The 22,694-nt window shown below is 29.4% G+C and overlaps 1 protein-coding gene across 1 annotated transcript; it reads left to right on the forward strand.

The window, feature by feature from the left end:
* The first annotated feature begins 391 nt into the window (after window positions 1-391).
* On the forward strand, window positions 392-8,085 carry LOC131628703 (polygalacturonase QRT3-like). Its single transcript, XM_058899531.1, has 4 exons — window positions 392-700; window positions 875-1,111; window positions 1,578-2,064; window positions 7,521-8,085. Exons 1-4 carry the CDS (start codon window positions 458-460, stop codon window positions 8,039-8,041), a joined length of 1,488 nt encoding a protein of 495 aa, XP_058755514.1. The 5' UTR covers window positions 392-457; the 3' UTR covers window positions 8,042-8,085.
* Window positions 8,086-22,694: the final 14,609 nt, after the last annotated feature.

Here is a 22,694-nt window from a genome sequence, read left to right on the forward strand (position 1 = left end):
CCTAAAAATTTTCTAATTTTCTTCTACCAAACAACCAAACCAATTGTCTTATAGTCTAGTATGACATAAATGGTGGACCCCTGTTCAATTAATTCCATCATAGATTTATAGTTCAACAAAAGTGCCGGTTTCCAAAACTTCTTTTCCACCGCGTCAAACTTGTACACATCACATGCTTACATTTCTACCAGGTGAAGGGGCAATTTTTTTACATAAATCAAAAGAGAAACCATCAAAATAATCACTAGAATCATAGTCCAAATGATGTTAGTGTGTATATGAATCAATAATAAAATATCACAAATATTTTTCAAATCAAATCTTAGTTAACTTTTTTCTATATATGTTCCATTCCATCTTCTCTTTCATTTTTAACTTTTTTTCATATGCTCTCACAACAAAAGTCCTTTTCAAAACTGATTATTGTATACTCTGATTTTCTCAAACAGATTCACCAATGAAAACCACAATGGCTAGAGTAAGTCCATTGTGGTTCATGCTTCTGATCATGCCTTGTTTCTTTGCAACTCATGCTTATAAGGGTAAATTACCTTTGTGGACTATTTCTAGTGGCACTCATCATAATGAAGCAATGCTTCAATTGAATGCATTCAAAGCCTCTTTCACTAAACATGATTCCATTGCTTCACAACCATCTTCCTTTTCACCTTCTCCTAGCCCTTCTCCTACACAATCACAGGTAATAATTTATCAATCATGCATGTTTTTACCTTTTAATTCAATTCATCTATGCCATTAGTTAAGCATGGTTTTAAATTGCGGCCGCAGTTTCTGTTAGGACACAATTTATGATCGGGTTTTAAATTACGGGGACGGTCAAAATTCTGGTTTTAGAATTTTATTGTTATTACAGGATCTCAAGAAACCACATGAGTACCTTGTAACATCTTATGGTGCTGATCCAACAGGAAACTCAGATAGCACCAAGGCTCTTCTTGCAGCCATGGCAGATGCTGCAAAAGGTCCAAGTAAAGGGTTTTTGATGAATGGCATAATTGACCTTGGAGGTGCTCAGATTAATCTTCAAGGTGGAGATTACTTGATCAGCAAGCCTTTGCAGTTTCCAATGGCTGGTGTTGGAAATCTCATGGTATATTTCTAAAAAATCATTTTGATAATTTTAAATTTTTTTTCATTCAATAAGTATTTTCACTTTTTAAATAAAACTAATAATATACTCTCTAAGTAAATTATTACTCAAATGATTAGAAAATCAAATGAAAAAATCTTTATTTAAAGTTTGCACATAATATGGAATATGCGCGTACGCAGATAGTCACATTTAGATTCTTTAGTAAAATTAGAATATTCTGATTTCAAGTTTGATATTTTAAATATACAAAATCTCGGAATTTTTGTTAAAATTTAGACTATCCAATCAAAGATCAATCAATTTAAACGTGGTTGATCATAGTGACTTAATCGAAATCATAGCATGTCAAAGCAAAATACATCTTTTTTTGTCTTTTTCTTTTTTCTTTCTTTAGTCCAACATATAAGTCTTCCAAAAGACATCAAATTTGACATCTAACTTTGATTTTATTTGATGTTAACAGATACATGGAGGAACAATAAAAGCCTCCAACAATTTTCCATCAAACAAAAATCTAATTGATTTATCAAACATTGGTTCCACTTCATCCTCCTACAACTATGAATACATAACTCTCAGAGATCTCTTTCTAGACTCGAATTTCAGAGGTGGAGGAATTTCAATCACAAACTCACTTAGAATCAACATAGACAATTGTTACATCACTCATTTCACTACAAATGGAATTTTAGTCAAAAGTGGCCATGAAACATATATTAGAAACTCTTTTATTGGACAACATATAACTGCAGGAGGTGACAAAAATGAAAGAATATTTTCAGGAATTGGAATTAACCTTCAAGGGAATGATAATGCAATCACTGATGTTGTGATTTTCTCTGCTGCTATTGGAATTATGATTAGTGGTCAAGCTAACACAATTTCTGGTGTACATTGTTATAATAAAGCTAGTGCATTTGGTGGTACAGGAATTTATTTGAAACTACCAGGTATGGTTATACTTTTATTAATTATTCTGAAGTTATTGTTTAAACCAAGAAACACACCAAGTTTTCCGGATAGTCGGTGGTCCTATCACCGTATATCGAACTTCCATAAAAAAAATTATGAAACACCGATATAGACACATATAACGGTTGGGTAACTTGTATTTTAAGTTATTTGTAAATCGAGGAATTTTAGAGAAAATTAAAGAGAATTGTTAGAGAGATGTTATTAGAATGAGAGGAGGCCTTTTTAAATGGTTGGTAAAGGCTAAAATCAACTACAAACTTAAGTGTGAAGTTGTGACAGTTTGCTTTTGTTCCAAGTTACAAGTGCAACACTTTCAAACTATCACTAATATCCTTCCTAATTCAGATTCTCTAAGCTCTTCCTTCTCATTAACCCTTTAAGGCCTTCAAATGTTCTCTTTCTATTATCTTGATCACTGCTCCAGTCTAAATCAGATAGCCATAAACCTTGGATTTCATTCTTGTGTTTTGATGATTTGGCAAAAGAATTCCATGGTATTTTATACATCTAATGATATTAGAATCCTCTTTTCTGCAAGTAGTCATGGTTCCTCCATAAATATGCTAACCAATCTCACACTATGACAAATGTCTGGTCTTGTGTTTGCAGGGTTGCAATGATTTGTTTGTATAATGTGCTATCCTCCAGTTCATCTTCAATCTCCTTCTTTAATTTGATTTTTGTATCTATAGGTGTGATTGCATAGTTGCAATTGCTCATCTTGAACTTCTTCAAGATGTCTTCTGCATATTTATTCTGATGCAAGAAAACTCCATGTTTTGTGTTCATAATTTTTATTTCTATGAAGTATTCCAAATTTCCTAAGTCTGACATTTCAAAATCATTCTCCATGCTTCCCTTGAACTTTTCCAATTCATCATCATTAGTACTATGACTTATAAATAATCTACATAGAGACATATGATGACTTGGTCTTACTCACTTGAGTCTTTCACACATAGTCCATGTTTTGATATGCATTTGTTGAAACCTATCTTGATCAAGAAGCTATCAATTCTCGTGTTCCATGCTCTAGGTGTTTGCTTCAATCCATAAAATGCTTTGATCGCCTTGTACACCATCTCTTTGACCTTTTACCTCAAAACCTAGTGGCTGATTCACATAAACATCTTCATCTAGTGGCTGATTCACATAAACATCTTCATCTAGAGGTTCAATAAGGAAGGTTGGTTTCACCCCAAGGCAGCGCATATTTCAACCTCTATACGTTACAATGGATACAACTAATCTTATAGTTTCAAGTATAGTCACAGGTGCATAGACTTCATTAAAATCAATTCCAGACTTTTTAGAAAACCTTTGCCACCAATCTTACTTTATACTTGGAAATTTCACCATTTCGATTCAACTTTAGCTTATAAACCCACAAGAAATCCATTTATTTTTAACCTGAGTAATTGTTTAGTTTCCAGGTTTTGTTATTTTCAATAGACTTGAGCTCTTCATTTATTACATATTGTTAGTTCTCATCTTTCTTGGCTTGAACATGATCAATTGGTTATGATTTAGCCATCATGCCTTTTTTAATTAGGTAATCGTTTTCTATGATAGCTTGATCATGAACCCTCTCATAATCATTCAATCTTATTGATTTAGTTTTAGATCTTGTTGATATCCTCACTTCCCGAGCTTTTCCATACTCAACCTCTACTTCTTGGTCATCATCTTAAAGAGTGGTTTATAGGTGGATTGAGCCTTCATCTTCTTGCATTGGATTACTTCGAATTGTAAGCCAATTTCACCCTTTATTATCCTAAAATTCCACATATCTACTAATCACCTCCTTGTTCTCATTTGGCGAGAAAAACTTGTAGGAACGTGTGGAATTGTACCCAACCAAGATCATGAATAGACCTCTATCGTCAAGCTTCTTTCAGTGTTTCCAAGGTACATGTATGTAACATAATGAACCAAAAATATTGAAGTGTCCAACACTTGGTTTTATGCTTGAACAAGTTTCATAAGATGTCATTTTGTTAATCTTATTTTTTAGATATCTATTGATGAGGTTGACAGCAATGGAAGTAGCCTCACCTCAAAAATGATTTGGAATTTTCTTTTTCTTAAGTATGTTTCTTGCCATGTTCAAAATGCTTTTTTTTATTTATCTCACAAATTCTATTATGATGAAGTGTTTAAGGTGCTATGATTTCCCGCTCAATTCCTTCTTATTCAAAAAATGGGAAAATCCAGTTGAGGTGTACTCACTACCACCCTCAATTATTAACCTTTTAATGACACATTTAGCCTGATTTTCAACTAGGAGCTTGAACCCTTTGAAGTTAGTGAACACTTCACTTTTCTTCTCCAACAAGTAAATCTACATGTATCTAGAGAATTCATCTATGATGGTTAAGAAGTATAAATTACCTCCTAGTGACTTCACTTCAAAAGGGCTACACACATTTAAGTACAGAATCCCCACCATCTACGATGATTTCATTGGCAAGTAATGTTTGAATGATTATTATGCCTACTTGGCAATGAAGCACTATTCACATAACTGTTTTGGCATTGTGATTTTGTAAAGTCCATATACCATATTTTTTATGTGCATTAGGCCGAGACTCCTAAAATTGAGATTGTCATTCCTCTGATGCCATATCCAATTTTGATCTCTAATTATGGTTGATGTAAAACATTAGTGGTCTAGAATATTGATCATAATCTTGAATGTCATGTTGGTTTATAAGGGTGCTTTCAAGATTAGCTAAGAACTTACATCAAACACCTTGAGAACTTTATCTTCTAGCCTCATTGTGTTGTTTTTGTCAAGCAATTGACCCAAGATGATCAAATTATTTACCATATAAGGAACATACATATGATTACTTATTGTACATCGTTTTTCTTCACAAGAATGTTTCTTATTCCTTCTTGTGTGACCATGTTATTATTTTAAAATTTAGTGGATTTCCTCATTGATTCATCAAGCTTAATGAACTTAATTTTATTGTCAATCATGTGATTGCTGCACCATGTGTCAAGGTACCAAACATCAGTTTTGTTTGAGCCAAATGTATACCAGCCATCAAAATGACTTATTATGAGTCAATATTTTCAACATTAGAAAATTGTGCCACATCCTTGTTGTTTCCATTCGATTATTTGTTGAAGTAACATTAGTATCCAAACTTTTGGCAACAATATCATTGGACTTCCTTCATTTCCACCTTCCTTTAAAAAAAAATTATTGTGAGGAGCACCACTCTTACTTGTCCCGCCCTAACTTCTTGAGTTCTTGTCTGCATTATCACTTTCATTCCACATCTTCTTCCATCTTTCGTTGACTTCATCGTTCTTTGAGGAATCTTCTTTTATTTTCTTGAAGAATTTGGCGAGCAAGGCTTGTTCAAACATGTTCTCTAAATTTCTATGCTTCAGCCTCAACTTATGAGCTTCAAGAGATACTTGTTATTCTTCAAGCTTCATTTTATATAAATCTTTAGACTCTTCAATGGCCACAACAATGTGATTAAACTTGGAAGATAGAGCTCTTAGAAATTTTTCCTCTTTATGTGATTCAGATATCTTCTCTCCACACGATTTCATTTAATTGGTCAAAACATTCAATCTTGAGAAGAACTAAAAAATAACTTCACCATCATTCATCTGCATATTCTCATACTATTTCCTCAAGGATTTCAATTTGATTTTCTTTAATTTATCATGTATTCCATACAACTTTTTGAGAGTATCACACGCATCCGTAGTCGTTTCTTACTCAATTATCTTCTTAAAGAAATTCAAATCCACACACCAATGGTCAATAACAAGCCTTTTCATTTTTCTTGCTCATTTCAAGATGAGTAGTTCTTTGTGCCTCAATAGCATTTGCGTCGAATGTCAATAAGCCATTGTTCTCGGTTTCTTGCTCAAATATATTTTCAAAGACATCAAATCCACACACTAATGGATCAATAACAAGGCGTTTCCATTTTTCTTGCTCATTTCATGAGGAGTAGTTCTTTCTGCCTCAGTAGCATTTACCTCTAATATCAAGAAACGAATGTTCCCGATTTCAAGCACATCTTCAAATTTGAATATGACTTTCATCTATGCAAACATCTATCATAATGTTCTCCCTTGAACACTGGTAGATTGACAGAGAATTTATTGGAGGTTGTACTTCCATTTTCCATAGATCGAGGTTGAGGATCGAATTCAAACCAGTGCTCTAAATACATATTTGTTGGATAAATTGTGTGTTTCGAGTTAGTTTCAAATTGAAGAATTTTAGAGACAATGAAAGACAATTGAGAGAGATATGTTATTATAATGAAATTGAATACAAGTACAATGAGAAGAGACCATATTAAATGGTTGTTAAAGTCTAAAATCAACTAACAAACTTAATTGTCAACTTGTGACAGTTTACTTGTATTGCAAGTTACAAGTGTAACACATTCAAACTATCACCGATAGTCATATTTAGAAATTAAATAATATTCTAATAATAACCAACACAACTCTTACATATCAACTTTGATCATAATTTCAGAAAAGTAATTTATTGAATATAATGTTGATAATCAAACACGTTTGATATCAGAAATTTCAATAATTCAAAAAATTTAAATATATTTTTGTTCTATATTAATATATTATTTTATTTTTAGTTCCTACAAATTTATTTATTTGTTTTTATTCCTTACAATACTTCTATTTATTTGGTCTACAAAATATTCATTTTTAAAACTTGAATATAATTACTTTATATTGGAAGAAATATTAATAAAATATTTTAAAAATATTTAATTTTAATCTATCAAAATAAAAAATAAAGACTAAAATAGGTATTATAAAATCCAAATTCAAAGTGATCAACCTTTATAGTGACTAAAACAAAACATTAAGATCGGGCTTCGGCCCTCTTTGTTACCAAAAAAAAACAAAACATTAAGAACAGATAAAAAAATATTAAGAACAAAAAGAATCTAAAAGTAAAATTAAAAAAATTATGGATACTGAAGAGTAAAACATTGTATATATACCTGTACTAAAAAATATTTGAATTTAAATTATTTTTTAAAACTTTTTCTATTATTTAAAGGATTGAGTGCGTGTGTGGTCTAGCGGTGAAACATTTAGGTTCTGAGAGTGTGCTCCTCTCAAGGTCTCAGATTTGAAACCAAATTATAGTCTGTTACTAAAGGTTCGAGATTCGAGAGTGTTTTCCTCTCAAATCGTATGTTCGAATTACTTTAAATGCAAACAATTTTAGTATTAGTTCAGTCCTTACAAGATCTTGTACTGACTTTAAATAAGCACCCGCTAATAGACAATAGAATTAGTACCTTTGGATAAGTCAATCTCATAGTTGAATAAGGAGATTTTTTTTTAGGAACGAGGATTATTATTTAATATTAATTGAAACTATTACATGAATTTATTCCATGTCTTCCAACAGGTTTAACACAAACAAGGATTGTAAATTCTTACATGGATTACACAAACATTATAGCTGAAGATCCTGTTCAACTTCACATCTCAAGTACTTTCTTCTTAGGTGATGCAAACATTGTACTAAAATCAATCAAAGGTATTGTTAATGGTGTCAACATTGTTGACAACATGTTCTCTGGAAAAAATCATGGTGTTGAAATTGTGAAGTTAGACACATCAATTACTCCTTTTAATCAAATTAAACAAGTCTTTGTTGAAAGAAATGTTGTGAATGGTATGAATTTAAAAGCTACTTCAGCAATGATATCTTTGCATGGAAATGGAACTTCATGGATTGCTGATTTTAACAAAGTTTTGATTTTTCCTAACCTTATTAGAAATGTTCAATACTCTTTAAGTGCTAGTGGTAACATGTTTCCAAATCATGTTATTAGAAATGTGTCTAAGAATTGTGTTTTTATTGAAACAAATGAGGTTGTCACTGCAAATGTTTTTGTCAAGGTGGATCAATGTGTTACAATTTGAAGAAATTTTGATGGTTATGACAAGAAAATTGGATCATCAAGTTTTGACAGAAGAAAGAATTTTGCATATCTTGGTTGGGAATTTTCCCCCCTTTTTAGATAATATTACATATTACATATTATGATACTAAAGATATTTTTGGATTTTATGATTCAATGTTGTTACATTCCAATTAAGTGTGACAACACTAATATAATTAGTCTTAGTCTTACGAAAATCCATTATTACATTCTCTCACAAAGAAAATTAAGATTCGACATCATTTTTTACGAGATTATGTGAAAAATGTGATGTTGTTTTCGAATGTATGAACACTAAAAATTAACTGGCCAATATTTTTACAACATCGTTGTTTACTAAACCGTACCATAAGATTCATGGAGAATTGAGTACCCTAGGGCCTTTTTCTTTGAATAAGTGCAACAATAGAATAGTAATTAATTAAAGGAGAATGGAAACAAATTTTAAATATCATGATAACAATAAAAATGACAAAAAATAGTATAATTAAAAAATTACAAATTTAATAATGTAAATAATTTATAAAAATAACATATTATCTAAAGGAATATTTATTTATTATGTCAAATTAATTCAATTGATAAATATTCGGCTCAAATTTCACATGAATTTGAGTTTAAATCTTGTAGTTTTTTATATAATAACTTTTTTTTTATAACTGTCAAAATGGACTAGTCATGATTTGAAAAGTTCGGAAAAATAATTTTTTTTAATCAGGTAAAATATAAGATTTGGTTCTTAAAACTAGACCACCGATTTTATTAGAGGTTTTTTTAGTTAGATATTAAAAAGTCGGTTGTCCATTAGGAATGATATGTATCGATCATGATTAACCCGTTTGGTTCTATAATTATAAAGTCTAAAAATTTAACTAATATTTATATTTTTATTCAAAAATCACAAATTTGAATTGACACATTTAACTAAATTTTATCTCTTATGTTATATATATATTTTCTATTTTCAATATTATATATTAATATAATCAAATTAATATTTAATTATTTAATGTTCCTTATCCTTTTTAAATCGTTCTCAAATGCTATTAATTTGTACTATGTACTAATTATTGATGTACTTTATTTAAACAATTTTAAATTTATATTATATTTTAAAAAATGTCAGATTATTTTTAGAAAATAATATAGTACATAAAAATAATTATATTTAAATTAATATATTTTATATAATAAATATTATAAATTAATAAATAAATAATCTTTTTATAATCACATTATCAAAATTCAAACGTATTTAAAACAATATTATAATAAAACTTTTTGACACGTTATAAAAAGTGTGTGGGTCGCGTGACCCGTTTAAAATTAAGTAGCCATTTTATTTCTTTGTATATTGATAAATATACTTGTCATTATTGTCTATTATTGTCTAACCCAACTCGCTTAAAATTTTAACCACATATACAAAAAATATTCATATATTATTTTATTATAAATACAATATATGTTGGGGTTATTCAAGTGAACTAACTACACAAGTCTTTTTTTCTTAGTGCGTGAAGAAAAAATTGCGTTATAAAGAAGAAAAGAAGAAAGAAAATGAACAAGTGTACTCTTTCGCTATTGTTCCTTATCTTATTAACCCAATTACATGTACACAAAACAACTTCATTGAAGGTAAATGGTTGTTCATCAGAGGAATATTGTCTCATTAACAATAATTTGGAATCAGAATTCTCTATGAATTCTCATGCAGCAAGAGTGCTTTTGGATTTGGGTCAACCTCAAACTGGCGGAGCAGCAGGTCATGCTGCTGTTAATTGTCCAATTGTTCAAGGCTATCGTACTTGCTTGCCCTCTCAAAATGGTGGTGGACCTAACAATAGATGCGGTACTTATAATAGAGTTTGTTAAGAATATTCAATCTTGATTTTTCTTTTCATGATATTTTGTTAAATTGTAATAATCTTGACAATCTCTCATCTCATTTTGTGGGATTTTTTACGCACCATGTATATTTCCAAAAATATTTCATATTTTTATGGGTGTATGAAAACATTTTTTTTATTTGACGTTGATTTGTTCCGTAGGTGTATTTACGAAATCTTTATTTAAACGGTTTCGTAAATGTACCTATAGAACAATTCAAATTTAAATAAAAAAAATGTTTCCGTAAATACATCGCCGAAAATGAGGGCGAAAATAAAATTTCGCTGTGGAGTGAATTAAGATATTGTGATAATCTTTGACAGTTTGAGTTTATGATCTACATTATGTGATTGTGTTGGGATTTTAATGTGAAGATGTAATAGTTATTATATTTATATCATTATGTGAACGTGTGTTGTCGATAAATAGATTGTTCTTGAGCAATTGGATGTCAGAGCATAGTTCATACCTGTTTTATTTGTTTTTTATTTATTTTTACTTTCACTGTTACAAGATAAATTTTAGATTGGATACAACTTCACATTGTTAGAAATTGTTTCTAGTTAAATGGATAAGACTATAATCATACATATGACTTATTTTCTAATAGGAAAAAAAATGTTAATATAGTTATATCTTTTGATTTTAACTGAGTAAAGAGAACACAAAATCTAATAAAAAATTTATATAGCAAAGCTTTAAACATGTTATTTCTTGTGATTGGATCGGTGTTACTTTAAACACATTATTTAATGGTTCTTCACCAACATTTTAAGCTGTTAAAATGAGTTAACACATATGGATCAGACTACTAGGCACGAAAAATCATAGGGCTTAGGCTTTAAAATTATAAACTATATTTTTCAAGATTTTTTTAATCCCATCCTAAAAAGCTCACAACCCATTAGGGCTAGTCTATATGGGTTGTGGGCAACCATTTAGGTCTGCATAGTTATATATCTTAAAAAAACATTAATATTTATATTGTCTTACTCTAAAATAATACATTAATTTTTCTCACCTCATTAAATTTTATCTCTATTCTATTCAATCTTTCTCTTTTAAATATTATAATTTAATATAATCAACATTCTTTCAATATATTCTATTAGTTTTTCTCTATGTCAAATATCCAAGTATCATTTTATTAAATTTAGACATTTATTGTATTTAAAAAGATATTATAGTATTTATAAAATATAATATAGTACTAAAAATCGTATTATATTTAAAATAATATATTTTTTAATTTTATTTATAATAAATATAATGGAGTTTTTATTTTAATTTTTTCAAATAAAAAAGCTCGTTTTTGGCCGGGTAGTCCGAAGCCCATATAGGGTCGGGCTCGGATAGTAATTCTCGAGCCCATATTACAACATGATTTTTTGCCCCAACCCTAAAAAGCCAGACCCGTTAGATCCAACCCGTTTAGGACCGGATAGCCCATTTTGACAGCTATACATCTCTCGCCTATCACTATTTATGTCCATGTGCTTTTCCTGTCTCGTAAATTTATCGTGAGACAAACTCTAACTCTCACATTGAGACAACTCCATATCGAAATTCACATAGGTGAAGTTCATATTATATCTACTTTACTTTAGATACATATTCTCAACTTTGAACATCATTAGGAGCTTGAAAAAAGTACCCTCCAAATGGAATAGTCAATATTATTACATAATGTTGCACAGACATCCAAATCAATGGTTTGATGTTACCCATTGAATCTAAGGTTAATGTTTTCTCAACATTAGATTTGATTGCTACCATTATTAGAACTCTTACTTAAGGAGTTTCAATCTCATTTCTCTTGAGACAGTCTTTACTATATATATGGCCAGTGAAATGGATCAGCTAAATTATATATAGCTTGAACATATATATGTAAGGGAAATGATTTCATCCTTAATCAAATTTTTCACGAGAGAGTGTCTAAGAACTATGTGCCTAGATTTTCCAGTATACACTTCACGGTATGCTCTAGTTAAAGTGGCTTGACTATCGCAATGTATCATCACCTTTGAAACATTGGCTTTAGCCAATGGAACTTCCAATAGAAGGTCCCTCAACCTTTAAGATTTTTGACAAGATAAAGCAAAAGACACAAACTCTAATTACATGATTGAGGGAGTGATACACGTTTGTTTGTTTCTCTTCTAAAAAATCACACCCTAACTAGTGTCAATATCCACCTTGTTGTAGGTTTATGATCTCCAATACCCGATATCCAACTCGCATCGGTATATCCTTCTAATATGACAGGAACCCTGTTGTAATGAAGGCCAAGAATTTGGTTTTCAAAAGATAATCGAAAATCTTTGTGATGGCCTTCCAATGCTCACCACTTGGATTGCTAATAAATCTACTCATTTTATTAACTGCAAATGTTATGTTGGACCTAGTAAATTGCATCAAATACATTATACAACCAATTGCACTTGCATATTTCAATTGATCCACAACTCTTTCATCATTCCTTTGAAGCCGGATGCTAGGATCAAATGAAGTATTCACTTCTTTGAAAGGTATGTGTTTGAACTTATCAAACACTTTCTTAACATAGTGTGTTTGACCAAGTTCATAATCCCCACTGTTTCGCTTTACTTTAATCCCTAAAATAGTGTCAATTAATCCAAGATATTTTATCTTGAATGTGGAAGTTAAAAACCTCTTTATTTCTCAAATTATATTCATCTCGTTACTAATGAATAGCATGTCATCTAGATAGAGACAAAGGAATATCACAGTATTCTCAACCACCTTTGTGTACAAACACTTGTTACAAATTAGGAACAAATCCATTTCAAACTATGATTGTCAAACTTTTGATTCCATTATTTTGGTGCTTATTTTAACCCATACAAGGATTTGATAAGCTTGCACACTTTTTGTTCATTACTAAGAACCACATAACCTTCTATTTGCTCCATATAAATCTCCTCATCGAGATCTCCATTTAGGAATGCCGTATTGAAATCCTTTTGATGAACTATAAATTCATGCAAAGAAGCTAATGCAAACAATACTCTAATTGTCTTCGTCTTTCCTAGTGGTGCATATCTGTCAAAATAATCAACACCTTCCTTTTGTCTAAAACTCTTAGTTACTAATCTAGCCTTGTAGGTGTTTAACATACCATCACTATGATGCTTCCTTCTAAACACCCACGTGCATCCAATGAATTTTAATCCTTTAGGTAGATTGACAAGTTCTCAAGTGTGGTTTGAAATTATTGAGTCCATTTCTTCTTGGATAGCATCCTTCAAAAATGAGGAGTCCATTGAAGCTATTATGTCCTTATAAGTCTTAGGATCATCTTCCACTTAAAGAATAATATGAATCTTACGGAATTTTTTCCCACTATTTCTTTGTATTAGATAAAAAAGTTTAAAATCGATTTTGTTCGGTCCTATATCCTTAGCCTTTCGAACTCTCTTACTTATCCTAAGCTCAGGTTTTGTTTCAACAATCCACAGAGAACCTTCCTCATGAGGTTCTTCATATGCAAGAATCTCACATTCCTTATCCTTCGTGATAAGGTTCTCAAAGAATTCAATATATCGGGATTCAATCATTACATTAGACTTAAAATTGAAAAGTCTATATGTTTTACTGTTATGTGCATAGCCTATAAAAACAAATATGATCCCTCAAGGATCCATGTTCTTATAATAAGATACACACCCCCACATTTTAAAATAACCGACATTTAGTACTTTGTCTTTCCATACCTCATATGGAGAAATACTAATTTTATTCGAAGAAATTCTATTCATTATATGACAAGTAGATAGAAAAGTTTCACCCTATAAATGTATTAACATGACATTTATTTTTTTCTTGATATATCTTATTCTTTCTTTTGGATAGATCGTTTTGTTGTAGTGTACAAAGTGTGGATCTTTCATGTATACTACCATATTCTCCACAATATGCATTAAATTAAGTAGAAAAATATTCACCTCCCCTATCACTTCCAAGGACTTTAATACTTCTACTTAATTGATTTTTACTTATGCTTTAAAAAATTCTAATGCATTAAAACTATAATATTTATGTTTTAAAAGATATACATATGTCAATCTATAGAAATCATCAATAAACCTAATGAAATACTTATTTCTCCATGAGTTAAAATGCCATTAAATTCTCATAAATCTAAATGTTCAAGATCAAGCAAGCTGGTATTTCTCTCTAAAATATGGAAAGATTTCTTAATCATTTTCGATTTAACACATATTTCATATTTTTCGAAATTATTAATGTTACATGAAATTAAACTAGATATAATTAATTTTTTCATTGTGCTAATACCAATATGAGATAATCTAATACGCCATAAACAAACGGATTCCATCATATAAGCAAAAATAGAGACTTTATTAATAATGTTGATAGTAGTACAAAGCTTAACCATTTCCTTAGCAGAATAACCCTTTCCCACAAATAAACCATTATGGGTCAAGATTAACTTGTCAGAGTCATGCACAAATTTAATACCTGGTTTTCCCAAAAGATCCCCACTAACAAGGTTCATATTCATGCCAGGAACATGAAGTACATGAGTAAGCGTAACTTTATTTCCATAATTGAAGTAGAGTTCCATGATTCTCATTCCAACGACCCCCAAACGTCCTTCATTTTCCGTCTCAAACACTTGTCCATTAGGGACTTTAGAATAGTTTTTAATGTTTTTTACCATAGGAAACATGTACAGTAGCACAAGTATCATATCATTATCCTTGTACCTAACCTTTGATCGCCATTTTTTGCTCACAATAGCAATTATCTTATCATCGGTTTGAACAACATTTTCCTCGTTTTGGGACTTCTTGTACTTACAATCTCGAGCATAATGGTTGTGTTTCCCACACACACAATAATTTTTATTAGGGCCCTTTGATCCTTTAAAATTATTTAACTTATTTTCATCCTTATTAAGACCAAGATGGTTCTTTTTCCATCTTGTTTCTTCTTGCCTTTTGTGCACATCGCACTAGCCTTAGAATATCCAGCAGCCTTGGATTTCTTTCTATCTATTTTTTCCTCCTAGATTCAAAGATGTTTCTCAATTTACTCCAATGAGAAGTTTGTGGAACATTTTTTTTGAAGGGATATGCTTTTAACAAGGATATTAACTTTTGATGATGTCAACTAATGTCTTATGACAAGTCAAGCATAAACGGTTAAGCACATAAGGATGTAAACTTAAGTATTAGGGTTTGATGAACTATACTATCCAAAGATGGCAATCAAATAGAATATAATTAAAGCCTCATCTCAAGCTACTCAAGAAAGTATTAAGGACCCTCCTAAACTAGTAGTGAGTGAACTAGTTGTAAAACATAAGGGCTTTATCATGAAAGTGCATGGCTAAAGCATACACAGACACTAAAATATTTTTTCAGACTGTTTTTACCAAAGAAAATATCTTCAAAAACATCTTGAAATTGTGCTAGATTAATTGGGAGATGTTAAAATAGCTATGGGAATATTTATGACTTATCTAATTGATTAGAACTTTTGTCTAATCGATTGCCTCAGTTCAAAATTGAGTCTCAAATGATGTGCAATAGATAGATATCTTTTCCTTTCTTTTTGAACTTACAATCGATTATATTTCAAACCTCTAATCAATCAGGAACACATGTCAATTGATTAGATTGTCATAAAATTCATTTATTTGAAATTCCTTTTGAGCCAACCTCTAGCCTATAAATAGAGCTCTCTTCCCTCTTTATAACCTTTAACATGAAGGTCACTAGTCCTGAATCTCTCTGAACTTTTGACTTTTGAGATCTAGGTTCTGATATCTTCTGAATCCTTGATTGCTTATTTATGACAACTGACTTCTCCAGAGCCCTTAACCTTGAAGTTTCAGGTCTAGATTCATTTAGATATTTTAACTCATTAATTTTAGGTTCTGATTAGGTCAAATCATTACCCTTATCAACAACAGACATAAAATAAGATTTTAGCACTATTTGAGCATTGCTAGAAGAAGAAGGATCTGTGGGTTTCTTCAGAAGCTGGATATTGAAGCATTCTCCATTATAACCCAAAACTCCTCCTTTGCTCTTACTTACTCCATAGATGATGGAAATTAGTTATTTCAAGACATGTTGTGATAAATCTTAGAAGAGCTACCTAATGCTTATATAGAGTTTTATCAAAAGCTTTATCTAAGAGATTCTTATGATCTTTTTTAAGAGATTCAAATTTGTCATGTGACATTTTTAATTCTTCTTTAAAAAGATCATGATCTCTCTTTAATGTTTTCATGTGCCTTGATCTGTCTTTGCAACGAATCATGAGGTCTTGAATGAAGGAAATAAGATCAAAACGAGATACATTAGAAAATACCTCATTTTCTTTGTCTGACTCTGAACCAGAGAAAGATTCAAATTATGCATCAGATGATGTAAGATCCATCAACACCGAATTTACTTCTCTTTCATCTTTGTTAGAACTTCCTTCATTATCAAGTTCATCCCATGTTTCCATAAGACTCTTGAATTTGTTTCTGAAATTTTCATTCTGGAAGCTTCCATTCTTTGACTTGTAGATCAAGACAATCAGTTGTGAAGTGACCAGGTTTGTTGCATTTTTAGGAGATTCTTGATCATTTTGTTTGTCTCTGGAACTCGAGCGTCTGAAGCCAATGCTTCTACCAGAGAATCTCTTGTTCCTTTTGGCCAGATGTTGAAATCTTTTAATGATAAATTCCATTTCCTTATCAATTGAGTTATCATTAGAAACTTCTTCATCAAAAGCTTCTTCTGATTTTTTGACTCTTGAGGATCTTGAAACTTTACCACTAGATTTATCAGCAGTAGATTTTTGAGTCATTTTAGACAACCTTACAGGCTCGTCTCCATTCAATTCCCGAATAACTCTAACTCTAGGTCTGAATCTTACAGGAAAACACCTCAGAATCTTCTTACACATGATCTGCAAAAGTATAAATCTTGTTCAAAATCTGAAGGTTTGATACAAGAACTTGAAATCTAGAGAACATGGTTTCAATGTCTTCATCATCCTTCATTTTGAAGAGTTCATATTGAACCAGAAGATTAGCGTTAACTTCTTTCACCTACTGATTACCTTTATAGGTATCACATAATGATTCAACGATAGTCTGGGCAGTTAACTTATCTATGATCTTTGTATATTCAGAGTGAGGTAGAGTATCAACAATAATACCTCTTACTCTATGGTGTTTTTTGTACACTTTCTTTTGAGTTGGTGTGAGAACTTTTCTATCAGCAACCATTTTCATACCATTTACTTGAGTATCAATGCCAACCTTAAGGATGTCTCATAATTCATCATCAAGCCCAATGATATGTGTATATTTTACTCTTCCACCATTCAAAGTGAGTTGAATCACCACCGAATGCAGGTGGTTTAGCATAATAGTGACTTTTTTCATAAGCACTATAATCATGTGGAATACTAATGCTAGTAACATGAATATCACCAATATCTTCCATCTAGTATAAATTTTCTCTTCATGATCTTTTTCTGTACCACTGTTAAGTGTTAAGCACATATCTGTTAGAATAAGATTTGGTTCTGCAATATGTCTCTGAGTTTTGATGATAAAAATGAGTATGTTTGTATGAACAATTTTGTTATACTAACGTTTGTTCTATTGAGTACTTAACAAATAGGTTTTGATTCTGATGAGAAGGCATCGCCAAAACATCAGAAGCCACTAAGTTATGTTTCCGCGCTACACAAGTTCTGATAAACAGTAGCAAAGCTTCAGAAACATCTAGAGTAATTACTCTGATATGAATTCTGAAGAAATCATTCTGAATACCAAGTGGTGAAGACTCTGAAGAGTTGAAGCTCTAAAGATCCAAAGCTTATTTTCTTTTCTTCTAACTCATGCTGTGAGCCTTTGAAGTTCAAGAAGAATAGAAGATAACATTATGTAGTACAAGGTACAAGATACAAACAAATGTTTCGTTCCACTACCAAGAAAGGATGGACTTTACGTACTATCTTGTCTTCCACTATGATCATGCCGTTGGAAATCAAAAGGACCTTCCTGCCCTCCAACGTATATTTTTAGAAGCTATAAAAAGAAGATTAGTTCATCCAACAAAGTTGACGACAACTGAATAAGCTGTTGTTGCAAGTATTTTGATGTTAACTTTCGCACTATCATAATGGTTGTTGTCATTGCAGTTGTTAGTTGTTGCTTGGCTTGAAGGAAATTCAACCAACAAAGATGGAGATAGAAGAATCAATGTATACAAAAAAAGAATATAAATTCAGAAGCCGCTGATTAAGAAGTATCGAAAGAAAATCTGGAGCTCACGCCAATTAGAAATGCTACTGGGTTAATTAGTTGATGATAATTCCTACGTTGATATGCAGAAGTTAATCTCAACAAGAAGATGAAGAATGAAGATCCTACAAGATGCTACTCAACTTGTATCACATATATCTTGAAGGAGATCAAAAGAAGCAAGGAGTTGTTGCTCATAACTTACTCAATCAAGAAGATGAAGAATGAAGAACACTACAAGATGTTATCCAACATATTATTATATACATCCTTGTAGAACAAAGTAATGAACATAAGAGTCGTTGCTCATATTGTGTTTTATTTATAGCTTTTAAATTTATATGACTATTTAAACCTGTTTAGTAACTGTCTTTTCATCACGAACTTATAGTTTACTTTGCTACCTAATAATTTATTTTCTAGACGCTATTTTAAATAGCATTTTAGCTTATAGTTTATAGTTTGTCATTTTTCTTTCTTTTTTTATTTTTATTATTTTAACAAAAGCTCAATTTTATCTTTTATAATTTATTTTAATTTAAAATGAAATAATTATGTATTAAATATCTTTTATGTCATTTTACATTTATAAATTAGTCGAACTGCTAATTTCTTCAAACACTTCAATTAACTTAACAGCTATCAATGTCAACCAACAACTATAAATTATTAGTTATCAATCATTAGTCATCCGTCATAAACTATAAACTATCGGCTAGCATATTAATCAATATTATCGAACAGTACCCTAATAGTTAGGAAATTAAGTAACAATATTTTGAATCTCTTTGGTATAGGCGTCCCTCCATCATGAAATAGGAACAAGCTCGTCAATAGTTTTTAGCAAAATGCTGTGGAGAATAAAATACATTGCTAATATAAAATTATTTTCCTACACACAACTACTAGCATCCATGACTATTGGATCTTAAATTGATCTTAATTATTTTGAAATATTAGTTTGCGTAAGTAAATTATTTTCATCTTATTTATCTAAAAAAAATTGATCTTATTAAAAAATAATCTTCATCTGATTATCATCTTATTTTTGTAAACATTTCAATATTTTAGAATTCAATTAAAAAATATTTATTATTCAGTTATTTTAGATTAGGTCATCGTTTTTATATTTAATTAATTTTAAATTATTTAAATTTTAAATAATTTTATTTAGAATATCTATGCTAACCATCCATAGGAATAAATTTTACCCAAAACAATATACTACACTTGAAGACACAAAAACAAATGCAAAAAGTAGAAAATCCAAAACTTCCCAAAAAGTAAAAGGAAAGATCCCTTGAAAATTCCACACTAACAAATCTATTGGCTGTCAAGAAGACAACCTTATCCCTTCGATGAGAGAAACTCATAATCAAGTCCCTACCAATGCCAATTGAATATACAACCACCATACAATAATAATAAAGAAACAACAAATATAATATCCCACTAACTAACACCATTTCATTTTCATTAATTATTATTTTCACAATCTTTGAAATAAGTAAATTAAATTATGAGGTTAAGACTATCTCAGAAGACTAATCATAATATACAATACAAGTCAATGCATATGCATATGCTTTCCTCACAATAATTTTACAAAAACAAAACTATAATGTTGACAGCGTAACGTACACTCCTGATTGATTCTTCCATTTATTATATCATATACATTTTTAATATTATTTATTTAATTAAATTAACTAAATTTTGTTAATTGACCACACAAGAACTTCATGTTAATTCATATAATTGTGTTAAATATCTTAGAAAAAATTGTATCGCTCACTATAATTTCAGAGGACATAATTGATTAATTTTTAAGTTTGTTTTATTTTTAAATAAATACATTTTTTAATTTTTTTAAAATAAAAATCTTTGTTAAAATAGTGAAAGTATTCTAAACTCGTTTTTTATAATTAAAAGACAAAGTTCATCGATCAATAATATAAATTTACATTATTAAAGATTAAAACGTAATAAAAATTATATAATTTTAAAAAAAATATTTTAAAAATGTCTATTAAAAATAATTTTAAATTTGAGTGATTTTTAAAATTTAATATAAAAGAATGAAACATTTAAAATAAAATTTTATTTAAATTTATGAAAAAAATAATTATGTATAATTCATTTTAACAAAAAATTTAATATTATGAAAATCAAAATATATAAAAAATTGAAATAGACAATTTTTTGGTTGCATGCAGGAATATATATATATATATATATATATATATATATATATATATATATATATATATATATATATATATATATATATATATATATATATATATATATATATATAATTTATGAGAATGTGAGAATGAATTTGAACCATTAAATTTTAAAATAAATGGTGAAGATTATGAGTGAATCTTTTTCTCTCTCTCCTACATTTTGAGAATAAATGATGTAAGAGAGAAAAAAAAAATTTACCCATAATCTCCACCATTTATTTTAAAATTCAATAGTTCAGATTCATTCTCACATTCTCATATAAAAATGACATTCTCATATGATATGCCATATATATATATATATATATATATATATATATATATAAACAAAATTCAAGTCATCTAAACTTTTAATCTACTATACAAACAATTAATAAAAGATTGACCAATCTGACTATTATGCCCTTAGTTAAAAATTTCTTTACAAATAAAAAAGGGCAATTTCGTAACTAACAAAATCACATATCACTTTTTCAACCTTTCAATAACCAAGTGCCAATTGTCGGCCTCTCATTGGTCCAACTTTTCAATAACCAACTTTTTCTCCCCAACACACTTATTCTCTCTCTTACTTAAATTTTCAAATTTCTTTCACATTTCATTTTCCCACACTTTCTTACTTTCATTTTAATTTTTTTTTCATTTAATCACAAAAAATTATTAATAATCTATTTTTTAACTTTAATAAAATTAAATATTTATTTATCTCACGGGTCCCTAATAATACAATATTTAATTTATTTTAATCGATCATTACACACTTTCTCTTTCTTAATTAAAATTTCAAATTTCTCTCAAATTTTCTTCGCACACTTTCTTACTTTCATTTTAATTTTTTTCTCTATTTATGTATCAACTCTAAAAAATAATTTATTTTTTAATTTTAATAAAATTAAAAATATTGTAATATCACGGGTCACTATCAACATAATACTTATTTTATTTTAATCAATCATTGTTTTTATTAGAGAGATAATATCCTTATTTTTATTTTTTTTTCTTTTCTTCATTTCAAGATTTTTTTTAAAGATTATTTAATACAAATTCATATGATTATTGTTCATTTTACATTTGTATTTAAATATATTTTATATCGGATCAAATAAATTTTTTATTTCACGGGTCATTATCAACAAAGTATCTATTTTATTTTAATCAAAAATTACTATAAATTGAGAGATAATTTTTATTTTTAAATGTTAAAATTTCATTTTTTTTATCTTCATCTTCTAGATTCTTTTTTTATATAATTATTTAATATAATTAAATTTATATAATATTTTTCATTTGTAATTAAATCATTTATTAAAAATTTATATGTATCTAATTAATTTCATACAATATTAAATAAATTTACCCGTGCGGAAGCACGGGTATCTTACTAGTTATATATACAAAAAGAAAAGATTCCTTTGTTATTTTATTATTATTTAATTACAAATAGCAAGTTGTTGGGGGCTATTCAATGAACTAGCAAAAGTCATTTTTCTTGGTGTGAAGAGAAAACTGAGTTCCAAAAAAGACAGAAAATGAGCAAGGGTACTCTTTCACTATTGCTCCTTATCTTATTGATCCAACTACATCTAAACAAAACAACTTCATTGAAGATTGGAGGTTGTAACTCGGAGGATTGTCTGATCAACGATGATTTGGAATCGGAGTTCTTGATGAGTTCTCATGTAGCAAGGATGCTTTTGGATCAGAGTCAAACTCAAACAGGTAGAACAGCTAACAACAATGGTGCTGCTGTTAAGTGTCCGATTATTAAAGGCTATCGTACTTGCTTGCCCTCTCAAAACGGTGGTGGACCTAACAATAGATGTGGTACTTATAATAGAGTCTGTTAAGAAAATTGAATCTTGGTTTATCTTTTCATGATATTTTGTAAAATTGTAATGATCTTGGATATGTTTCTGTTTATGTTTTATATTATTGTGTGATTATGTTGGAATTTTAATGTGAAGATGTAAAAGCTATATATTAATTATATTTATGTGGATTTGTGTTGTTGTCAATAATTTTATGTCAGATGGAAAAGTTTTCTCTGCTTTGAAGGAGTATCTATATCTTAATTATGTTTATTTTTCATAGATATTGGATTAATTTTTGCATATTATGGATTTTGTTCAAAATTAAATTATATGGATCCATCTAGTATTTCTGAATTCTGATAGATATAATTCTGGATA

This window comes from Vicia villosa, unplaced genomic scaffold (assembly GCF_029867415.1).
Source record: "Vicia villosa cultivar HV-30 ecotype Madison, WI unplaced genomic scaffold, Vvil1.0 ctg.000470F_1_1, whole genome shotgun sequence".
Taxonomy (NCBI): domain Eukaryota; kingdom Viridiplantae; phylum Streptophyta; class Magnoliopsida; order Fabales; family Fabaceae; genus Vicia; species Vicia villosa.

Excerpts from the sequence above, each read along its gene's own strand:
- LOC131628703 (XM_058899531.1), top strand. The coding sequence starts at position 458 with ATGAAAACCACAATGGCTAGAGTAAGTCCATTGTGGTTCATGCTTCTG. Across the intron at positions 701-874 it reads CTTCTCCTACACAATCACAG|GATCTCAAGAAACCACATGA; the intron begins GTAATAATTTAT and ends TTGTTATTACAG. Across the intron at positions 1,112-1,577 it reads CTGGTGTTGGAAATCTCATG|ATACATGGAGGAACAATAAA; the intron begins GTATATTTCTAA and ends TGATGTTAACAG.